Source organism: Chenopodium album, chromosome 8, assembly GCF_948465745.1.
Source record: "Chenopodium album chromosome 8, dcCheAlbu1.1, whole genome shotgun sequence".
In the NCBI taxonomy this organism is placed as follows: domain Eukaryota; kingdom Viridiplantae; phylum Streptophyta; class Magnoliopsida; order Caryophyllales; family Amaranthaceae; genus Chenopodium; species Chenopodium album.
In genome coordinates, this window is record NC_137841.1 from 787,308 (window position 1) to 805,752 (window position 18,445).

Consider the following 18,445-nt stretch of genomic DNA (forward strand, 5'->3'; position numbering starts at 1 on the left):
ATCAGTCCCAATCATACTTTGAACAAAGATATTGGCCCAATCCATAACAAAACAAGATTAAAGCCAGCCCATACATAATTTTTTTGTCTTGATTTCTTTTTTTTAAAACTTGATTGATGATTTAAAAGGCAAATACATAAAAATGACAAATTGCAAGGATTCTCCTTGCACTAATTAATTTAACTACAAAGCATTGAGTAGTGTTTTGAAATCAAACTATATAATAGTATGATTTTCTTTTTTGTTAGACACACCCACCAGGCCCAAACCCAAGCTTACTACCAGCAACATCATAAACAACATCAAAAGTAAGTTGCTGAACATTTCCTAAAATTCCAACATCACTTGCATCACCATTTCCAGCAAATGCAAGACAAACTTGTGAGATATCTTTCACATAGAAAATCCCTGCTGCAGGTAACACGATTTCGGCCTTACCACCGAACTGAAGCCCAATCTTAGGCACTGTGACTGTGGTATATTTGCTGAGGTCGAAGCATGTATCGAGGATCGATAGGGCAGGGGCTTTAGGGTACTTGGACATGGCCTTGTTGAAGGCAGCTTGTAATGCTGAGTATGCATCTGGTGGTAGACGGGTGATCACGGTACCGGAGTCGATTAGGACTCCACCTTGTGTGAAAACTGTAGGTTGGATTGAGAGTTTTTGGCCACCAACTGAGAGGCCTTGTAGGTCTATGAAATATAATGATGGTTTTGCTGATCCTGATAAGAGAGGTGTGTACGTAATCGACTTTGAACTCTGTTATCAACAAAATCAAGTGTTAATACTTCTTCCATTTCTCAATATATGTAACATTTTTACAATATTTATGCTATCAGTAATTTAGTATTGATGATAATATACTAACTTTGATCACATGTTGTTACACTAAACATAAGATAATTATTTAATACGTACAATTTTTTTTGCCGGATTTAATATGTACAATTTAGTTGTCAAGAAATTTCATCTTATAACATATCATTCGTTTCTTAATACATGCATCATTATATATCATCACATTTAATCTTGGAAAAATTAAATGTTATTAATTGTTAGATTACTAATGATTAAGATAGACTTTCCCAAAATAAAAAAAAATAAAAAAAAAGTATTATATAGACAAATGTAAACTTTAAACTGGATCATGTATTGAGAAACCGAGGAAGTAAAAAAAAAACCGTACCGTGCCCCCTTTACCAAAGGTGAGATGACCAGTAGAGCTAGACTTGGAAGGCAAACAATAAGAGAAAACTTGACCATATTTGGTAGCACATTGTGACACAACGGACAATTGGTTTCTACCAAGCCCAATAAGCCCAGCAGACCCACCAAAAAGGCCTTGATTATTCTCACCACATCCAAAATAAAAGTTTGGAATTGTATCTTCGGAGGAGCCCAAAGTTAGAGTGTCCTTAGCAAGGAATCCAACCGAGAAGGATAAGTCCCCATATTTTATGCCGTAAACGCATGTGGAGCCGGCACATCCCGGCTTCACGCTGGTGGCCGATCTCACCTCCGAGCATAGCGTCGAGGTGCATGTAATGTTCGAGTACGTTGATGACTCTGAGGGGTTGAACACGGGGTCTTTTTGCTTGTAGCAACTTTTTTTGCATGGTTCACATTGTGTCCATGTTAAATCACTACCTAAATTCACAAGCAAGTGCATATTAGATATTATGAAGGGTGCTATTAATATCATACTACATACTATAAGGAATAAAGAGATAGGCTCTTGCTCTTTCAAATTAAAACAATCGATTTCATTATATATTTCATCATTGTTTGACAATAAAAATTACTACTCCCTCTGTTCCTTTATTTCTTTAAGTTTAGAATTATGCACGGTTATTAAGAAATTATGTAAAGTATGGTATATTAGAATATTTCAATGATTGAAAGTACAATTTTATTGATACAAACAATGTTATGCATGTGGGGTGAAGAAAGTAGAGGAGAGAGGAAAGAGAAAGTAATATGGAGTAATAAGTATTGAAAAACTATTAAAATAGTACATAAAGTACAATAGCACAAGGAAAAGTAAGGACTTTTGAGTATTGAAATTGTAAAACAAGAGTAATTTTGTCCAAAATTGATGACTAAAAAGGAAAAGATACTAAATGTAAAGAATAATAAAGAACATCCTAAATAGAAACGTAAAAAACAAATAAAAATGGAGGGAGTATTTATTAGTTAATGAGTTGATATTCACTAATCAACACAAACAATATGTAACTTAATGTATATAATCATGAACCATACTCGAAACAAGAAGACTCAAAATTGATCCAAATAGAATTGACCTTATTCAAACCCAACCTAAAATCATAAGTAACATATATAAAAATTGATACGAAATGATAAAATCAATTCTTGGTAGCTATAACTGAATGACCAGATCGGAATTTGGACTATACTTAATAATAGAAGACTCAAAATTGATCCAAATTGGATTAACCTATCTGAACCCAACCCAAATTTAAAATTGACACACTCCAATATTGAATTGACCCAACCAAATCTAATATCATATCATATCATATAACTAATATATAAAGCTAAACTTTTAGTCAGCTCACGACATTGCGACACTTGGCGTTCTAACTTTCCGCTAAGTGTCGCGCCACGTTGGAGCAATTTAAATAGACTTCTTAAGATTAAAAAAAATAGAATTTTAGGATAAAATTTTAAGTTTGGAATTTTATTTTCGATAAAAGACCAAAATTTATGAGATACAAATTGAATTACAATTTTATTCAAAAAGATTATTAGATTATAATTCTTAAAAATTATCATGTAAATTTAATTTTTTATGTCATAATATTTTTTTTGGAGCAAAAGAATTAGGTTAAAGTGTAAAACATCTATTTATAATATATATACTAATCGGTTAAAATACTATACTTCACAACTTATAAAATTTTATTACTACATAGACCTGTCAATTAGGGTTGAGTCATGAGTCATCTCAGATTGGGTCACTTTAGGTTAAGAGTCAAGAAATGTTCAACCCTTACCCAAAGTTTTGGGTTCGGGTCAACTCAACAGGCTTTGAACATTTATCTTATTTAATTTATTATTTGTTTATTTTTTATATACTAAATCGAACATTTCCACCAATATTAGTATTAGTCATTACATGCCTACTAGATAGCAAATCGTCACAAAGCACATCAATAAACTAATTTTGTACCAATGATATATTTTAAAATTTGACGTATAGATTAAAAATTTTATCTTTAAATTCAATAAACAACCCGGGCATCGCACGGGCACAAAACTAATAACTAATATATAAAGCTAAACTTTTAGCCAGACGACAAGATAGCGACACTTGGCGCTCCAACTTTTCGCCACGTATCGCGCCACGTAGGATAGAGTTATAGAATTCAATTTGTATGATAAAAAAATTAATTTAGAATTCTATTTTCAATCAAATTTGGATAGAATTTTAGGATAAAATTGTTAATTTAGAGTTTTTAGAGTTTTATTTTTGATAAAGTATCAATATTATAATTTTATTAAAAAAATTATAATATTGATACTATTTAAAAAACAATATACTTTACAATCTAATATAATTTTATTACTGTGTGTAGACCTGTCAATCGGGTCGGGTCACGAGTCATTTCGGATAGGGTCAATATTTTAGGTTACGGGTCCAGAAATATTTTTCACCAATGTTATTATTAGTCATTACATGCCTACTATATAGTTTAAATCACCACAAAAACACATCAATTCCTAAGTAATTTTGTATCAATGATATGTTTTAAAATTTGACATATAGATTAAAAATTTATCTTAAAATTCAATAAACAACCCGATCATCGCACGGGTACAAAACTAGTATATATATAAGGGGAGTTTTTCCCCGAGTTTTTAGAAAGCCACGTAGGATTTAATTTTCTTAGCGCGCCATGTAGGATTATGAATTTAAGTAGTAGCCAATTAAATAAGAGATTATTAATTTCTTTTACAATTGAATAATTCAAATGACACGTAAGCAAAATTAGCAAATGAAAATTTAAAGTTTAAATTAATTAAATACAAAATATTATCATTTGATATTAGGAATTTTATCTAATATTCTAAAACTAATATAATAACAATTTTAATCACATAAATATGAAAAATATTTTTTAAAAAAAAATACTGACAAACCGTGCATCGCACGGGCTTTATCTAGTTAAATATACTTAAAACTGATTTGTCATGATGTCACCCACAACATAATAATGATACTATTGTACCTAGATGGACTCAACTAGTCAATCCAACCCTTATCTAAACCAAAGAGGAAGTACTAATGTAGGTTTGATATGTATTTGCAAATACATATCAAACATTAAAATATTGAAAAGTATTGTAAAGCACACGGGGGTGAGAGAAAGGAGGAGAGAGAGATGGGCACGTAGGACCAGTTTTAAATGTACCACTGAAAGCTTATATGATATCATTGACTGTGTAGTGATACTATTTCTACACGTAGTTAGTACCACTGAATGAATATACAGTACCGTTGAATAAATATAAAGTACCACCGAATGTTCAATGATACTATTTGATCATCTAGTGATACTATTAATCACGCAGTGGTACACTTAAATCCAGCACATGGGGGTGAGAAAAAGGAGGAGAGAGATAGGTAAATTCCATGCAAAATGTCTCTTATGCCCCTTGATATGTATGTACAGGTACCTATCAAACCTCCTATTGGAAGGCCTCCCAAACCAAAATCTCCTCAACTAAACACAATCTGACACATATAAAATCCAACTGGGCGTAAAATGACTTATTCGTCACCTCTATTTGAATCCCTACTACATACCTGTATCGAAAACGAGGGAGAGGTTCTTTTTAGGGGTACCAAGGCCAACAGTGACAATGTAATTGCCGGACCCAATAGTAATACCGGACTTAGCTGGAAGGCCCACTGCTTTCTGTTTAACTCTGTCCTTTTTTGGTGCCTTTTTGTGGTCCGTCACCGAGTCAACTTCCACCGATTTAGGCTTGACTCGCTCCCTAATTGAGTCAACTCGTTTTTCATCGTTTTCTAGAATTTCCACGTGGCTTGGGCGGCTTTCTTTGTCTGACTCCAATGTTGATGTTGAACATGGCCCATGCTTGTGCCTCACTTCTAGAGAATTTCCCTTTTTATTTCCTGCATTGTTTTCCCAAATTTCTGTCATTCTATTTACAGTATGATTTTATTTTTGCTGAAGTTTACAAATTCTGTTAAGATACCATATACATTTAGGGTCTATTCTCATACGTTGAATTTCAATTCAGTTCAGCTCAACTCAGTTTAATTTAGTTCAATTCAGCTTCTAATTTCCTTCTCTTATAAAATATTCATTTCATTTCAGTTCAGTTCAGTTCAGCTCAGCTCAGCTCAGCTCAGTCAGCTGAGTTCAGTCAATGAGAACATACCCTTAATGTATGTGTATACAATTTTAAAACTTACTTATAAGCATTGAATTTTATAAAATGATACAACACCAGAAAAAAAAAATAAAAAAAAAATAAAAAAAAAAGCCGTACGACTTTTATTAGGTTTTATAACAATATCAAGCATCAAGTGGTATGATAAATATTTGTTTTCTACAATGATGTAGTACAAAGTACTCTTTAATATGAAGTATATCTTCTTATTTCGTATTATACTATATCTCTTTTAATTTCGTATTTAACTTTTAGAGTTGTATTTATTTGAAAAAAAAAAAAATTAGAGTTGTATTTATTGATTGTCTATATCTTATTTTAACTAGTTGACACTTAATAGTTGTTTATTTTTAATTGTAAATACTCTTATGCGCGTAGTCACCAATCGTACATATAATATGTCAACTAGTTTATTTCATGAGCGAAGATCGGAGTTTGGTGTTTGTTGTTACTCATTAAGTTAAGCTTTGAACTTAAATTTTTAAAATTAGTATACCATTGTCGGTTTGTCACCATATATATATATATATATATGTTACTACTTACTAGAGATATTAATGCAACAACATTTCCACCGTTAAATTAAAGAACTAATGATTTCTTACCGAGTACCTTTCCATCCATAAAAGAAGGAATAATTAAATAAAGGAAGAAGTAGTGTAAAGAAAAAGGGGGAATAATTTTATTGGTTGCCTTTTGTTTTGAGGATAATAAACAGGTTGGCAAAACCCGTGCTCAAAGACTTACACCCACTTATATTCATTGGATTTATTCAAATTTTATATTATAAATTAATAAACATATATTTTACCTAGAAGAAAAGTCTTATTCACAAGCAAGTTTTTTGTGAGATGCCAAAAAAATGTTGACTTACTTATAGTAATATTTTAATAAAACGAGCCAAAGTTGGCAATTAGTATATGCATGAATTAATGAATGTATATAAGTACTCCCTCTGTTTTTAAATACTTGCTCCATTTCTATTTTTTACACTATTTATTTGTCCTACTTTGACTAATATTTGTGATTTATACATAAGAAAAATATAGTCTTGTGAGTACTTGTTGGAATTGTCTCAATGAATAGATTATTAATTTTTAATTGTTAGAATTTATACTTATTGATAATTAAAGATAAAATTGATCAAAGATTAGCATCGGTATACGTGCCCAATTAAAATGGAGCAAGTATATAAAAATGGAGGGAGTACCATTTAAATTAAAGTCACATGATGACATAGTAAAATGCTCCCCTGCTTATGTTAGGCAATATATGAATAATTAGACATGATATTGTCTTAGGACTTAGGTTATTAAAACATTATAATCAATCTATTTGGTAGTGTAATAAGTAGTTAAACATACAGATTTAATCGTGTGGATAAAGCGGCTCACTCAATTTGGGAGCCACAACTACGATGTTTCTATTGAGATGATACCCATACAATATTGTATGTGGGTCCTACATACAACAACAATTATGTTACTAAAAAAATCTACCACGTTACTAAAAAAATATATTAGGTCATCAATCAATAAATATAAGTTTATTACTAGAAATAATAATGCTCTAGTCAACGTCATTAACTGAAGATATCTGTTTTTTATACAAATTGAATAATATGATAGTATGATAATGTATATTGTATAATAAAAGCTTTTCATTTGCAAATTATAAATTATTCAATTTGTATACAAAATAATATTTCTCTTCATTAATTAGTGACGTTGACTAGAGCATTATTATCTCTAGTAATAAACTTATATTTATTGATGGCGTAATATATTTTTTAATAACGTTGTATATTTTTTTAGTAACATAATTATTGTTGTATGTTGGGCCCACATACAATAATTGTATGTGTAGCCTTTACCGTTTCTATTCCGCTATTTATTGACACGAAAATTACATATTTGTCTTAATTGTTAATTTGTCATCAAATTAATTCGTATGTAGTTAACTTGTTCTATCTAATTGTCACTATTTTAATAATTCAATGCTCAACTTCTTTTACTAGCTACTATGATGAGCTTATTACATCCGACTATGAATGTTGTTAAGTGCACCTAAGAATTTATGAAATTCAGTTGCGGGGAAATCTTTATGATGAGCTTATTACTTCCGACTATGAATATTTTTAAGTGCACTGTTGTATCTAAGAATTTATGAAATTCAATAATTGTGGGAAAATCTTTATGGACAAGCTATGGTTAACTTGAAAAATGTACGAGTATATAATTTTACACAAGAAGTCAAGAAGGCAAGAAGCTAACGTGGGTGACGCATAAGAAAACAATTTAATTAATTAGATAGGCCATACATCAACATTGATTTATTTTTTATTTTTTTTAGGGGTAGGGGTGGGCCCCACCTTAATTTCCTTATATAAGGGGGGTATTAATGTACTAGTATTACCCACAGGGGAGGGGGGTATGAGCCTCGAACACGGTCACTACCACGGGAACTGAAGTTTAGCTCCACTAATTTATACGAAGTACTAGTTTAATATCCGTGCGTTGCACGGTGGAGATAAATAATAAATAATTCATAATTTTTTTATATCTTTTATTGTTCATAAATTTTAACATGACTTGACTTGCTTTTTCATAAATAAAAAAAAAATTTGTGTTATGGAGTACATATAAATATAATTATAACCCCTCAAAAAAAAAAAAAATTTATATATATATATAACATTTACATAATCCTTATTTTTTTTTTATAAAATTTTTATTATCTAATGCTACGTCATAATATTTACTATGTTAATTACTAAAAATATACTAAAATGATGGTTAAGCAATTATATTTAATATTGCGTTCTTATATCTATATCTATTAAATATTGTTTTATTGGGAATATCCAAAAGTAGTATGGAGTATACAACAATATTGATGCCAAAACAAGTTTCGAATTTTTATTTTCATACCTAATTGATCCTAGTTTATAGCAAATAAAATGAAAGAGAAAAAAAAAAAAAAAAAAAAAAATGATGACACCATACGTGAATTTGGAGGGAAAATTTTTAATAAGAATTTGACACATAAGACACTTTAGAGAATTGATGACATCAGCATTTCTATTTTAGTAATAGTTAATAGATATGGATAGCTTAAATTGTTGCCTCAACTTTATTGGTGGACAAAATTTACACTTGTAGTATAACTAGTATTAATCTTTCACTTCATATGGTCTACTTACACTTCAATAACCCAATAGATTGAAAAAGAATAATAATAGAAAATAATACTATATTTTTTTTGGTGTTTCACCCGATTCACCCTTTGGGCTAATCCAGATTCGGGATCAGTTTTGGGTGGTTAGGTTCCAGTCCCCTCCCAATTGTTGTTGTGGGGGATTGAGCACGGGTCCTCCCTACCAAGTGTAGTCCCAATCACCACTATACCAACACCCAATTGGTAGAAAATAATACTTCTTAGTCTATTATTAGTATGAATTAATAAGGCAACTTATCAAAGATTGGACTTGGGAACTAAGCAATAATTAATGAAAACTGAGAACGATTACCCTATTATGTACCTAGCTTGGCCTTTAACTTTCAAGTGTTGAAATTAAAAATGGTACTATAAGGTTTCATATAAGACTATGCACACTAAAAAATATAACATTTTTAGAAATGATATTGATGGCAATTGAAAAAAAAAAATAGAACTATTTAGCGACTGTCAATAAATACTAGCCAGTTACAATAATAAAACATACACAGTACACACTAGTCCATGGTTCCTTACATACACTCAAGATTATATTCGAGATCAAAAAGGCGAATGAAGGCGTTACCTTTTGGGGAAGGATTGCAACCCTCTACATCAGTAGCAGGAAGAAGAGAGCTAACTTCAACAGTATGAAAGTGATGTTGTTGTTCCAAAGGTTGAGGATGATGAGCTTTGATAAAACAATGACAATTAGTAGAAATGAAAAGAATAACCAAAGAAAAGATAATGGTTGGAATAGGAATAATAATAGTGGTCATTGCTTAAAGCCCCACTCTCTTTATTACTAGTTTTTCTTTCGTTGTAAGTTTGTATGCAAAAATGCCAACTCTAAGAAGGCCTATTTATATTATACTCGTAAGGTTTTGAGTTATAAAACTTAAAATTGTATAAAAATATCAATTTTCAATTTGCACGTCACCTTTTGCCCACTATTACATTATTTACATAATACATACAATTACAAATACTTGAGTATATTTCTGCATTTCTTTGTGGTAGGGACTTTCATTTTCGTTTTCATTTTTTCATTTTTTTTTTGAATTTTTCAGAAAATAACACCATAAATTTTCACAAATTTTGCTTATAACACCACATTATCTCAAATTTTTATTATAACACTACCAAAAAACCAAAAAAATTGATTTCACCACCTACTAACGGATTTTTGGATGGAATCCGTTAGTGGGACACACCAAGTACATGTGGCACTCATTGATTAGTTTAAAAAAAAGAAAAAAAAAAAAAGAAAACCTAAACACTAATCCAGCCAGCCCACCGTCGCACCACCTATCGCCGGCAACACAACTCCAGCCGAAAACCACCTTTGCCCCCACAAATTGGGTTCAAAATATCAGGCCCAATCACACTTTGAACAAAGAAATTGGTCCAAACCTTAACAAAATAAAATTAAAGTCAGCCCATACATTATTTTTTTTTTTCTTTTTTTGAAACTTGATTGATAACTTTAAAGGCAATACATTTACAAATTCATAGAAATGACAAATTGCAAGGATTCTCCTTGCACTAATTAATTTAACTACAAAGCATTGAGTAGTGTTATCAAATCAAACTATATAATATAACTATATAATAGTATGATTTTCTTTTTTGTTAGACACACCCACCAGGCCCAAACCCAAGCTTACTACCAGCAACATCATAAACAACATCAAAAGTAAGTTGCTGAACATTCCCTAAAATTCCAACATCACTTGCATCACCATTTCCAGCAAATGCAAGACAAACTTGTGAGATATCTTTCACATAGAAAATTCCTGCTGCAGGTAACACGATTTCGGCCTTACCACCGAACTGAAGCCCAATCTTAGGCACTGTGACTGTGGTATATTTGCTGAGGTCGAAGCATGTATCGAGGATCGATAGGGCAGGAGCTTTAGGGTACTTGGACATGGCCTTGTTGAAGGCAGCTTGTAATGCTGAGTATGCATCTGGTGGTAGACGGGTGATCACGGTACCGGAGTCGATTAGGACTCCACCTTGTGTGAAGACTGTGGGTTGGATTGAGAGTTTTTGGCCACCAACTGAGAGGCCTTGTAGGTCTATGAAATAGAAGGATGCTCCTGCTGACCCTGATAACAGAGGTGTGTACGTGATCGACTTTGAACTCTGTTATCAATCAAATCAAGTGTTAATACTTCATCCGTTTCTCAATATATGCAACATTTTTACCTTATTTATGCTACTTGAAATTTAGTATTGACAATTTGCTAACTTTGATCACATTTTGTTAAGGTAAACAATTGAATTTAGTTGTCAAGAAATTTCATCTTTTAGTATATCATTCGTTTCTTAATACGTGCATCAATGTTATTTTTCTAATCGTTTGGTTACTAATGGTTAAGAATTATATTAGCAAGTGTAAAATTTAAACTGGATCATGTATTAGGAAACCGAGGAAGTAAAAAAGAACGTACCGTGCCCCCTTTACCAAAGGTGAGATGACCGGTAGAGCTAGCCTTGGAAGGCAAACAATAAGAGAAAACTTGACCATATTTGGTAGCACATTGTGACATAACGGACAATTGGTTTCTACCAAGCCCAATAAGGCCAGCAGACCCACCAAAAAGGCCTTGATTATTCTCACCACATCCAAAATAAAAGTTTGGAATTGTGTCATAGGAGGAGCCCAAAGTTAGAGTGTCCTTAGCAAGGAATCCAACCGAGAAGGATGAGTCCCCATATTGTATGCCGTAAACGCATGTGGAGCCGGCACATCCCGGCTTCGCGCTGGTGGCCGATCTCACCTCCGAGCATAGCGTCGAGGTGCACGTAATGTTCGTGTACGTTGATGACTCTGAGGGGTTGAACACGGGGTCTTTTTGCTTGTAGCAACTTCTTTTGCATGGTTCACATTGTGTCCATGTAAAATCACTACCTAAATTCACAAGCAAGTGCATATTAGATATTATGAAGGGTGCTATACTGCTATTAATATTATACTAATCCGTACATACTATAAGGGATAAAGAGATAGGCTCTTGCTCTTTCAAATTAATACAATCAATTTCATTATATATTTCATCATTGTTTGACATTTAAAGTTACTATTTATTAGTTAATGAGTTGATATTCACTAATCAACACAAATAATACCTAACTCAATGTATATGATCATGAAGCCTATTCGAAACAAGATGACTCAAAATTGATCAAATAGAATTGACCTTATTCAAATCCAACCTAAAATCATAACAAACATACGTAGTATATAAAAACTGATACGAAATGATTAAAATCAATTCTTGGTAGCTATAACTAAATGACCTGATCCGAATTTGGACTATACTTGATACTAAAAGACTCAAAATTGATCCAAACCAAATTAACCTATCCAAACCCAACCCACTTCAAAATTGACAGAGTCCAATATTGAATTGACCCAACAGTAATTATTAAAAATACTTAAAATTAATTTGTCATCCACAACATAATAATAATACTACGTTGTAATATTTAATTTGAAATAGATCCGACTTATTGTACCTACGTGGATTCAACCCAACCCATATCCAAACCAAAATTTCCTCAACTAAACACATTTTGACACATATAAAATCCGACCCGACTTAAAACGATTTATTTGTCACCTCTATTTATATCCGTACTACATACCTGTATCGAAAATGAGAGAGAGGTCCTTTTTAGGGGTACCAAGGCCAATAGTGACAATGAAATTGCCAGAGCCAATAGTACTACCGGACTTAGCTGGAAGGCCCACTGCTTTCTGTTTAACTCTGTCCTTTTTTGGAGCCTTTTTGTGGTCCGTCACCGAGTCAACTTCCACCGATTTAGGCTTGACTCGCTCCCTAATTGAGTCAACTCGTTTTTCATCGTTTTCTAGAATTTCCACGTGGCTTGGGCGGCTTTCTTTGTCTGACTCCAATGTCGAACTTGAACATGGCCCATGCTTGTGCCTCACTTCTAGAGAATTTCCCTTTTTATTTCCTGCATTGTTTTCCCAAATTTCTGTCATTTCTATTTACAGTATGATTTTATTTTTGCTGAAGTTTATAAATTCTGTTAAGATACCATATACATTTAATGTATGTGTAGCATATTCACCGTAACAATAAGTTGCACGTAAAGTTATTATTCATCATTCGGTTATTGAATATGTATACAATTTTAAAACTTACTTATATAAGCATTGAATTTTACAAAATAATACAATATCAGAAAAAAATATAAAAAAATCCGTACGACTTTTATTAGTTTTTTATAACAATATCAAGCATCAAGTGATATAATAAATATTTGTTTTCTACAATGATGTACGTACATAGTACTCTTTAATATGAAGTATATCTTCTAACTTTGTGTTATACTATATCTCTTTTAATTTCATATTTAACTTTTAGGGTTGTATTTCTGTGAAAAAAAAAACTTTTAGAGTTGTATTTATCGATTTTCTATTTCTTAGTTTAACTAGTTGACAACTTAGTAATTGTTTATCTTTAATTGTAAATACTCATATGCATGCGCGTAGTGAGCAATCGTACACATAATATGTCAACTAGTTTATTTCATGAGCGCATATCGGAGTTTAGTGTTTGTTGTTAGTCATTAAGTTAAGCTTTGAACTTAAATTTTTAAATTGAGTATACCATTGTCAATTTGTCACCATATATATATGTTACTAGAGATATTAATGCAACAGCATTTCCACCGTTACTTAAACTACATAATGTACTCCTAATAAATTAAAGAACTAATGATTTCTTACCAAGTACCTTTCCATCTATAAAAGAAGGAATAATTAAATAAAGGAAGAAGTAGTGTAAAGAAAAAGGGGGAATAATTTTATTGGTTGCCTTTTGTTTTGAGGATAATAAACAGGTTGGCAAAACCCATGCTCAAAGACTTACACCCACTTATATTCATTGGATTTATTCAAACTTTATATTATAAATTAATAATTAAAATTATATTTTAGCTACAAGAAAAGTCTTATTCACAAGCAAGTTTATTGTGAGATGCCAAAAAAATCGTGTACTTAATTATAGTAATATTTGAATAAAACAAGGCAAAGTTGGTGATTAATATATGCATGAATTAGTGAATAATGTATATAACTAATATAATTACCATTAAAATTAAAGTCATATGATGACATAGTAAAATGCTCACCTACTTTTGTTAGGCAATATATGAATAATTAGACATCATATTGTCTTAGGTTATTAAAACATTATAATCAATCTATTTGGTAGTGTAATAAGTAGTTAAACATAAATATTTAATTGTGTGTATAAAGCGGCTCACTCAATTTGGGAGCCACAACTACGATGTTTCTATTCCGCTATTTATTGACACGAAAATTACATATTTGTCTCAATTGTTAATTTCTCATCAAATTAATTCGTATGTAGTTAACTTGTTCTATCTAATTGTCACTATTTTAATAATTCAATGCTCAACTTCTTTGACAAGATATACTAGCTACTATGATGAGCTTATTACATCCGACTATGAATGTTGTTAAGTGCACCTAAGAATTTATGAAATTCAATTGCGGGGAAATCTTTATGATGAGCTTATTACTTTCGAGTATGAATACTTTTAAGTGCGCTGTTGTACCTAAGAATTTATGAAAATCAATAATTACGGGAAAATCTTTATGAACAAGCTATGGTTAACTTGAAAAATGTATGTAATTTTATACAAGAAGGCAAGAAGCTAACGTGGGTGACGCATAAGAAAACAATTTAATTAATTAGATAGGCCATACATCAACATCTATTTATACGAAGTATATGGATAGCTTAAATTGTTGCCTCAGTTTTATACTTTTATTGGTGGACAAAATTTACGCTTGTAGTAGTAGTAGTAGTAATCTTTCACTTCACTTCCTATATATGAACTTGTTATTACACTTCTATATCCCAATAGATTGAAAAAGAATAATAATGGAACTTAATATACTATATTGTTCTTGATAATATTTCTTAGTCTATATATTATTAGTATGAATTAATAAGGCAGCTTATTATCAAATATTAGACTTGGGAACTATCTAATAATTAATGAAAACCGAGGACAATTACCTTACTACGTACCTTAATTAGCTTGATTGGCTTGTAATTTTGAAGTTTTGAAATTAAAAATGATACTATAAGGTTTCATATATGACTATATACACTAAAAGATATGGAGTATAACAATTTTAGAAATGATGACAGTCGCTAAATAGAATTATTTAGCGACTATCAATAAATACTAGTTACCAACTTACCATAACAAAACAATACATACACACTAGTCCATATATATAGTTCCATACTTACACTCAAGATTATATTCGAGATCGAAAAAGGCAAAGGCGTTACCTTTAGGAGAAGGATTGCAACCCTCTACATCGGTAGCAGGAAGAAGAGAGCTAACTTCAACAGTATGAAAGTGGTGTTCTTGCTCCAAAGGTTGAGGATGATGAGCTTTGACAAAACAATGGCAATTAGTAGAAAGGAAAAGAATAACCAAAGAAATAATAATGGTTGGATTAGGAATTATAATAGTGGCCATTGTTTAAAGCCCCACTCTCTTTATTACTAGTTTTTCTTTGGTTGTAAGTTTGTATGCAAAAATGCCAACTCTAAGAAGGCCTATTTATATAATAAGGTTTTGAATTATAAAACTTATAATTGTATAAAAATATCAATTTTTAATTTGCACGTCACCTTTTGTCCACTATTACATTATATACATAATACATACAATTACAAATACTTGAGTATATGTCTGCATTTCTTGGTGGTAGGGACTTTTTTATTTTCATTTTCGTCTTCCTTTTTTCATTTTTTTATAACTTTTTTTTCAATAAAAAATACAAGTAATTAATAATTATTAATATTGGGGGGATAAGGTTAATTTTGTAGTGGGGCTATTTACTTAAGTGGGTTTAATTATTTAATTAATTATTTATTAAAATGAGTATTAGTGGGCTTTGTAAGTTTGGTATGATTATATGATTCCACTAATTTATTACTTAAAATAGTTATAACTTATCCACCAGTAAAAGATAGAAGTGTACAAATTGATCTAAAGTTTTTTCTCTTTTCTTTTTGGTTACTTACATTTTTAATTTTTTTTTTCAAAAATTGTTAGAATCAATCAATTGGTTTAATTACTTGATTCCTTGTTGCTTTTGTCGGATATGCTCTATTTCCTTTAACAAAGTAATAATTCAACCAAAAAAAAAAAAAGGTACTTTCTTTAATTTCTTGTTGGTTGATAACTTATATCTTGACAAAAATTTAACTTTGGTGATTATTTAAGCATGAATTGTATGTATATTTTTATCATTTACTTTGACTCATAAATCTTCAATCTTTATATGTCACTGTTTTACTTTTTTTGAGACTGATTTTTATCTCATCATTTGTTTCTAATACATGGTTTTGTACTATTTTGTCTCTAATAAGTACACTTATTGTGATAAACTTAAACACTATAGTAATGAAAATACAAGAAGTTTACATCATTAGACAACTCAGACACTCTATATGAGTGGATTTTTAATAAGTTTGGATTTTTGTTGCATAATAATTCATCTCGATTTGACATATACTCCCTCACCAAACTCCATCCATATATGAGAACTAAGCATGAAACAAGTCTCATAGGAAAATTGGTGAATTTCTAAATGATTAACGTTTCATAATTAAAGATTTTGATGATTAAGTGCATATCATATTAATTTGCTTTGAAAGAAAAGAACAGAGCATTAACTACAAAGTACAACCATAAAATTAGGTTAAACTCCGATCTACTTTTATAGAGTACTAATTAAATATTAGTACTTTTATATAATGAAATATTTAGGTGAGGAGAGCATTACATGACACTAATCGAAACTTATCTTAACCTCCATGATTTTATTAGGTCCAACATTTACAAGTTGTATAGATACTTGAAACTTTAAAAGTAGGGGTGAAATAATTAAGTGGATTGAATAAGAGTGAACCCACATCTTTTGGATCTAAGATGGTACTCTTATTTACGGTCTTATCAAACAAATGAGTTAGTGGCTCTTCACTCTTGCCAAATAGAGAGAAGCAGCTAACTTGGTCAATATAAGACTACGCAACAAAACTACCTCTAAATCTCTAATTGGTCATGTATGCATAAATGCGTCGAGCATTAATGTGCTTCCACATTGGACATGATACATGAATACATGAAACCTCCTTTTCACGCGTTACTATTTTATATTGTGAACTAACTTGTTGCTTATGGGTCCACGTTCCACTAATTATTTACACAAAATTGATACATTAACAATGTTAACATATACTCCACAACTGTTTACATTTACAAATAAAGAACGAAGTATTATATAAACACTGCACGACTGTTTATGTATTAGTGTTTGATTTTACAATATTAATTATATATTATTTATATTACTAGGGGATACATAAATAAATTATTGATAAATGACCAAAATATATATCTTGAAAACACTACGAATTAAAATGAAAATATATACTACAGGAAAAAGGAAATATAAGGGCATGTTTTGATTGATTGAATTGAGCTGTTCTTATTAACTGAACTGAGCTGAGCTAAATTGAACTGAATTTATTAGAGTTGAACTGAACAGAACTTATTAGAGCTTAACTGAACTGAACTGAATATTTTATAAGAGAAGGAAGTTAAGAGCAGAGCTGAGCTGAACTGAAAATAATCGTATCAAAATAGGCTCTAAGTCGATGACAAAATTATGTGTTGATCGATGTTATTATTATGACTTACGAGTAATACTTAATACAGAGTACTACATAAATAACTTTTTTTTTTTTCAACATTCTAGATTATTTATCATTTTCTTTCATATAAGATATTCTTTTCTTACATGATCCACATATGATACACTTTCCACTCACTATTTTATTAAATTCTGGCATCCACCAACAATGGTATCATTAATTCCATGATTATTCAATGGAAGGTTCCATACAAGGTCAACAGAATGGACATTCTTACGGAGTATTGCAAGTATAAGATAATACAGTATTTAAGATCTTGTAAGTAAAAAATCCCTTACTTTTTAATTTACAACCAAGATATACCGATTATATATAGATTTGGATTTAATTTAGTTATAAATCAAATCTAGAATTATTATAATTATTTATAATTTCTATCACAATAAATTAAACTTCACAAATTGGACTGGAGAGAGAATTAAGAATAGTTGCTAAGTGTTGAAACCCATTATAACCCATTTATGAGTGTCCCACATTGGAGAAAGAGGAGATATGGTTTCACTTTATAAGGTAGAGGAGTAGCTCCTACTATTGCCAATTGGTTTTAGTATGGAAGCTCCAAAGCCTTGTTTGTGGCCCAAACTCTCCTCCTCCTTGTTCGGGTTGCCCAGACCCATTTCATATTGTTTCGAAATTTAACATGGTATCAGAGCCCAGGTTGTGGGTCTCTTCTAAACTGGGTATTTAATCGCTACTGGATAAGGATTTACCTCGACAGGATGTCCAGCCCCTAAGATGTTTTATGTTAGCTTGATGTAATGATAACATCTAAGGAGAATAATTAAGTGCTTATTAAAATTATAGTTGATGGTGGTACAAAATTTAGTTCATTATTTGAATCTATTTTTCTAGAACTTATCTTATGTATAAGAATTTAATACAATGATTATAACTTAATTCCTAAAATAAGTGGAAATACAATGGACAAAAGCGGGCCAAACCAACTTAAATTTTGAGATGGAAAGAAAAACAAAAA

General features: G+C 30.8%; 2 protein-coding genes across 2 annotated transcripts; both read right to left on the bottom strand.

The window, feature by feature from the left end:
• Positions 1–71: 71 nt before the first annotated feature.
• On the bottom strand, positions 72–9,503 carry LOC145641505 (aspartyl protease family protein At5g10770-like). Its single transcript, XM_081692327.1, has 4 exons — positions 9,249–9,503; positions 4,833–5,165; positions 1,188–1,648; positions 72–760 (listed from the first exon to the last, which is right to left on the bottom strand). The coding sequence occupies exons 1-4, from the start codon at positions 9,439–9,441 to the stop codon at positions 245–247; spliced, it is 1,503 nt and encodes a 500-aa protein (XP_081548453.1). The 5' UTR covers positions 9,442–9,503; the 3' UTR covers positions 72–244.
• A 582-nt stretch (positions 9,504–10,085) lies between these two features.
• On the bottom strand, positions 10,086–15,273 carry LOC145641504 (aspartyl protease family protein At5g10770-like). The gene is made up of 4 exons (XM_081692326.1): positions 15,031–15,273; positions 12,317–12,649; positions 11,119–11,579; positions 10,086–10,810 (listed from the first exon to the last, which is right to left on the bottom strand). Exons 1-4 carry the CDS (start codon positions 15,221–15,223, stop codon positions 10,295–10,297), a joined length of 1,503 nt encoding a protein of 500 aa, XP_081548452.1. The 5' UTR covers positions 15,224–15,273; the 3' UTR covers positions 10,086–10,294.
• Between the last annotated feature and the right edge of the window lie 3,172 nt (positions 15,274–18,445).

Coding starts and splice junctions, on each gene's coding strand:
- LOC145641504 (XM_081692326.1), bottom strand. CDS start 15,223: ATGGCCACTATTATAATTCCTAATCCAACCATTATTATTTCTTTGGTT. Junction 12,650..15,030: donor TTGCAATCCTTCTCCTAAAG/GTAACGCCTTTG, acceptor AAAACAATGCAG/GAAATAAAAAGGGAAATTCT. Junction 10,811..11,118: donor CCTTTGGTAAAGGGGGCACG/GTACGTTCTTTT, acceptor GATTGATAACAG/AGTTCAAAGTCGATCACGTA.
- LOC145641505 (XM_081692327.1), bottom strand. CDS start 9,441: ATGACCACTATTATTATTCCTATTCCAACCATTATCTTTTCTTTGGTT. Junction 5,166..9,248: donor TTGCAATCCTTCCCCAAAAG/GTAACGCCTTCA, acceptor AAAACAATGCAG/GAAATAAAAAGGGAAATTCT. Junction 1,649..4,832: donor CTCCCTCGTTTTCGATACAG/GTATGTAGTAGG, acceptor TTGTGAATTTAG/GTAGTGATTTAACATGGACA.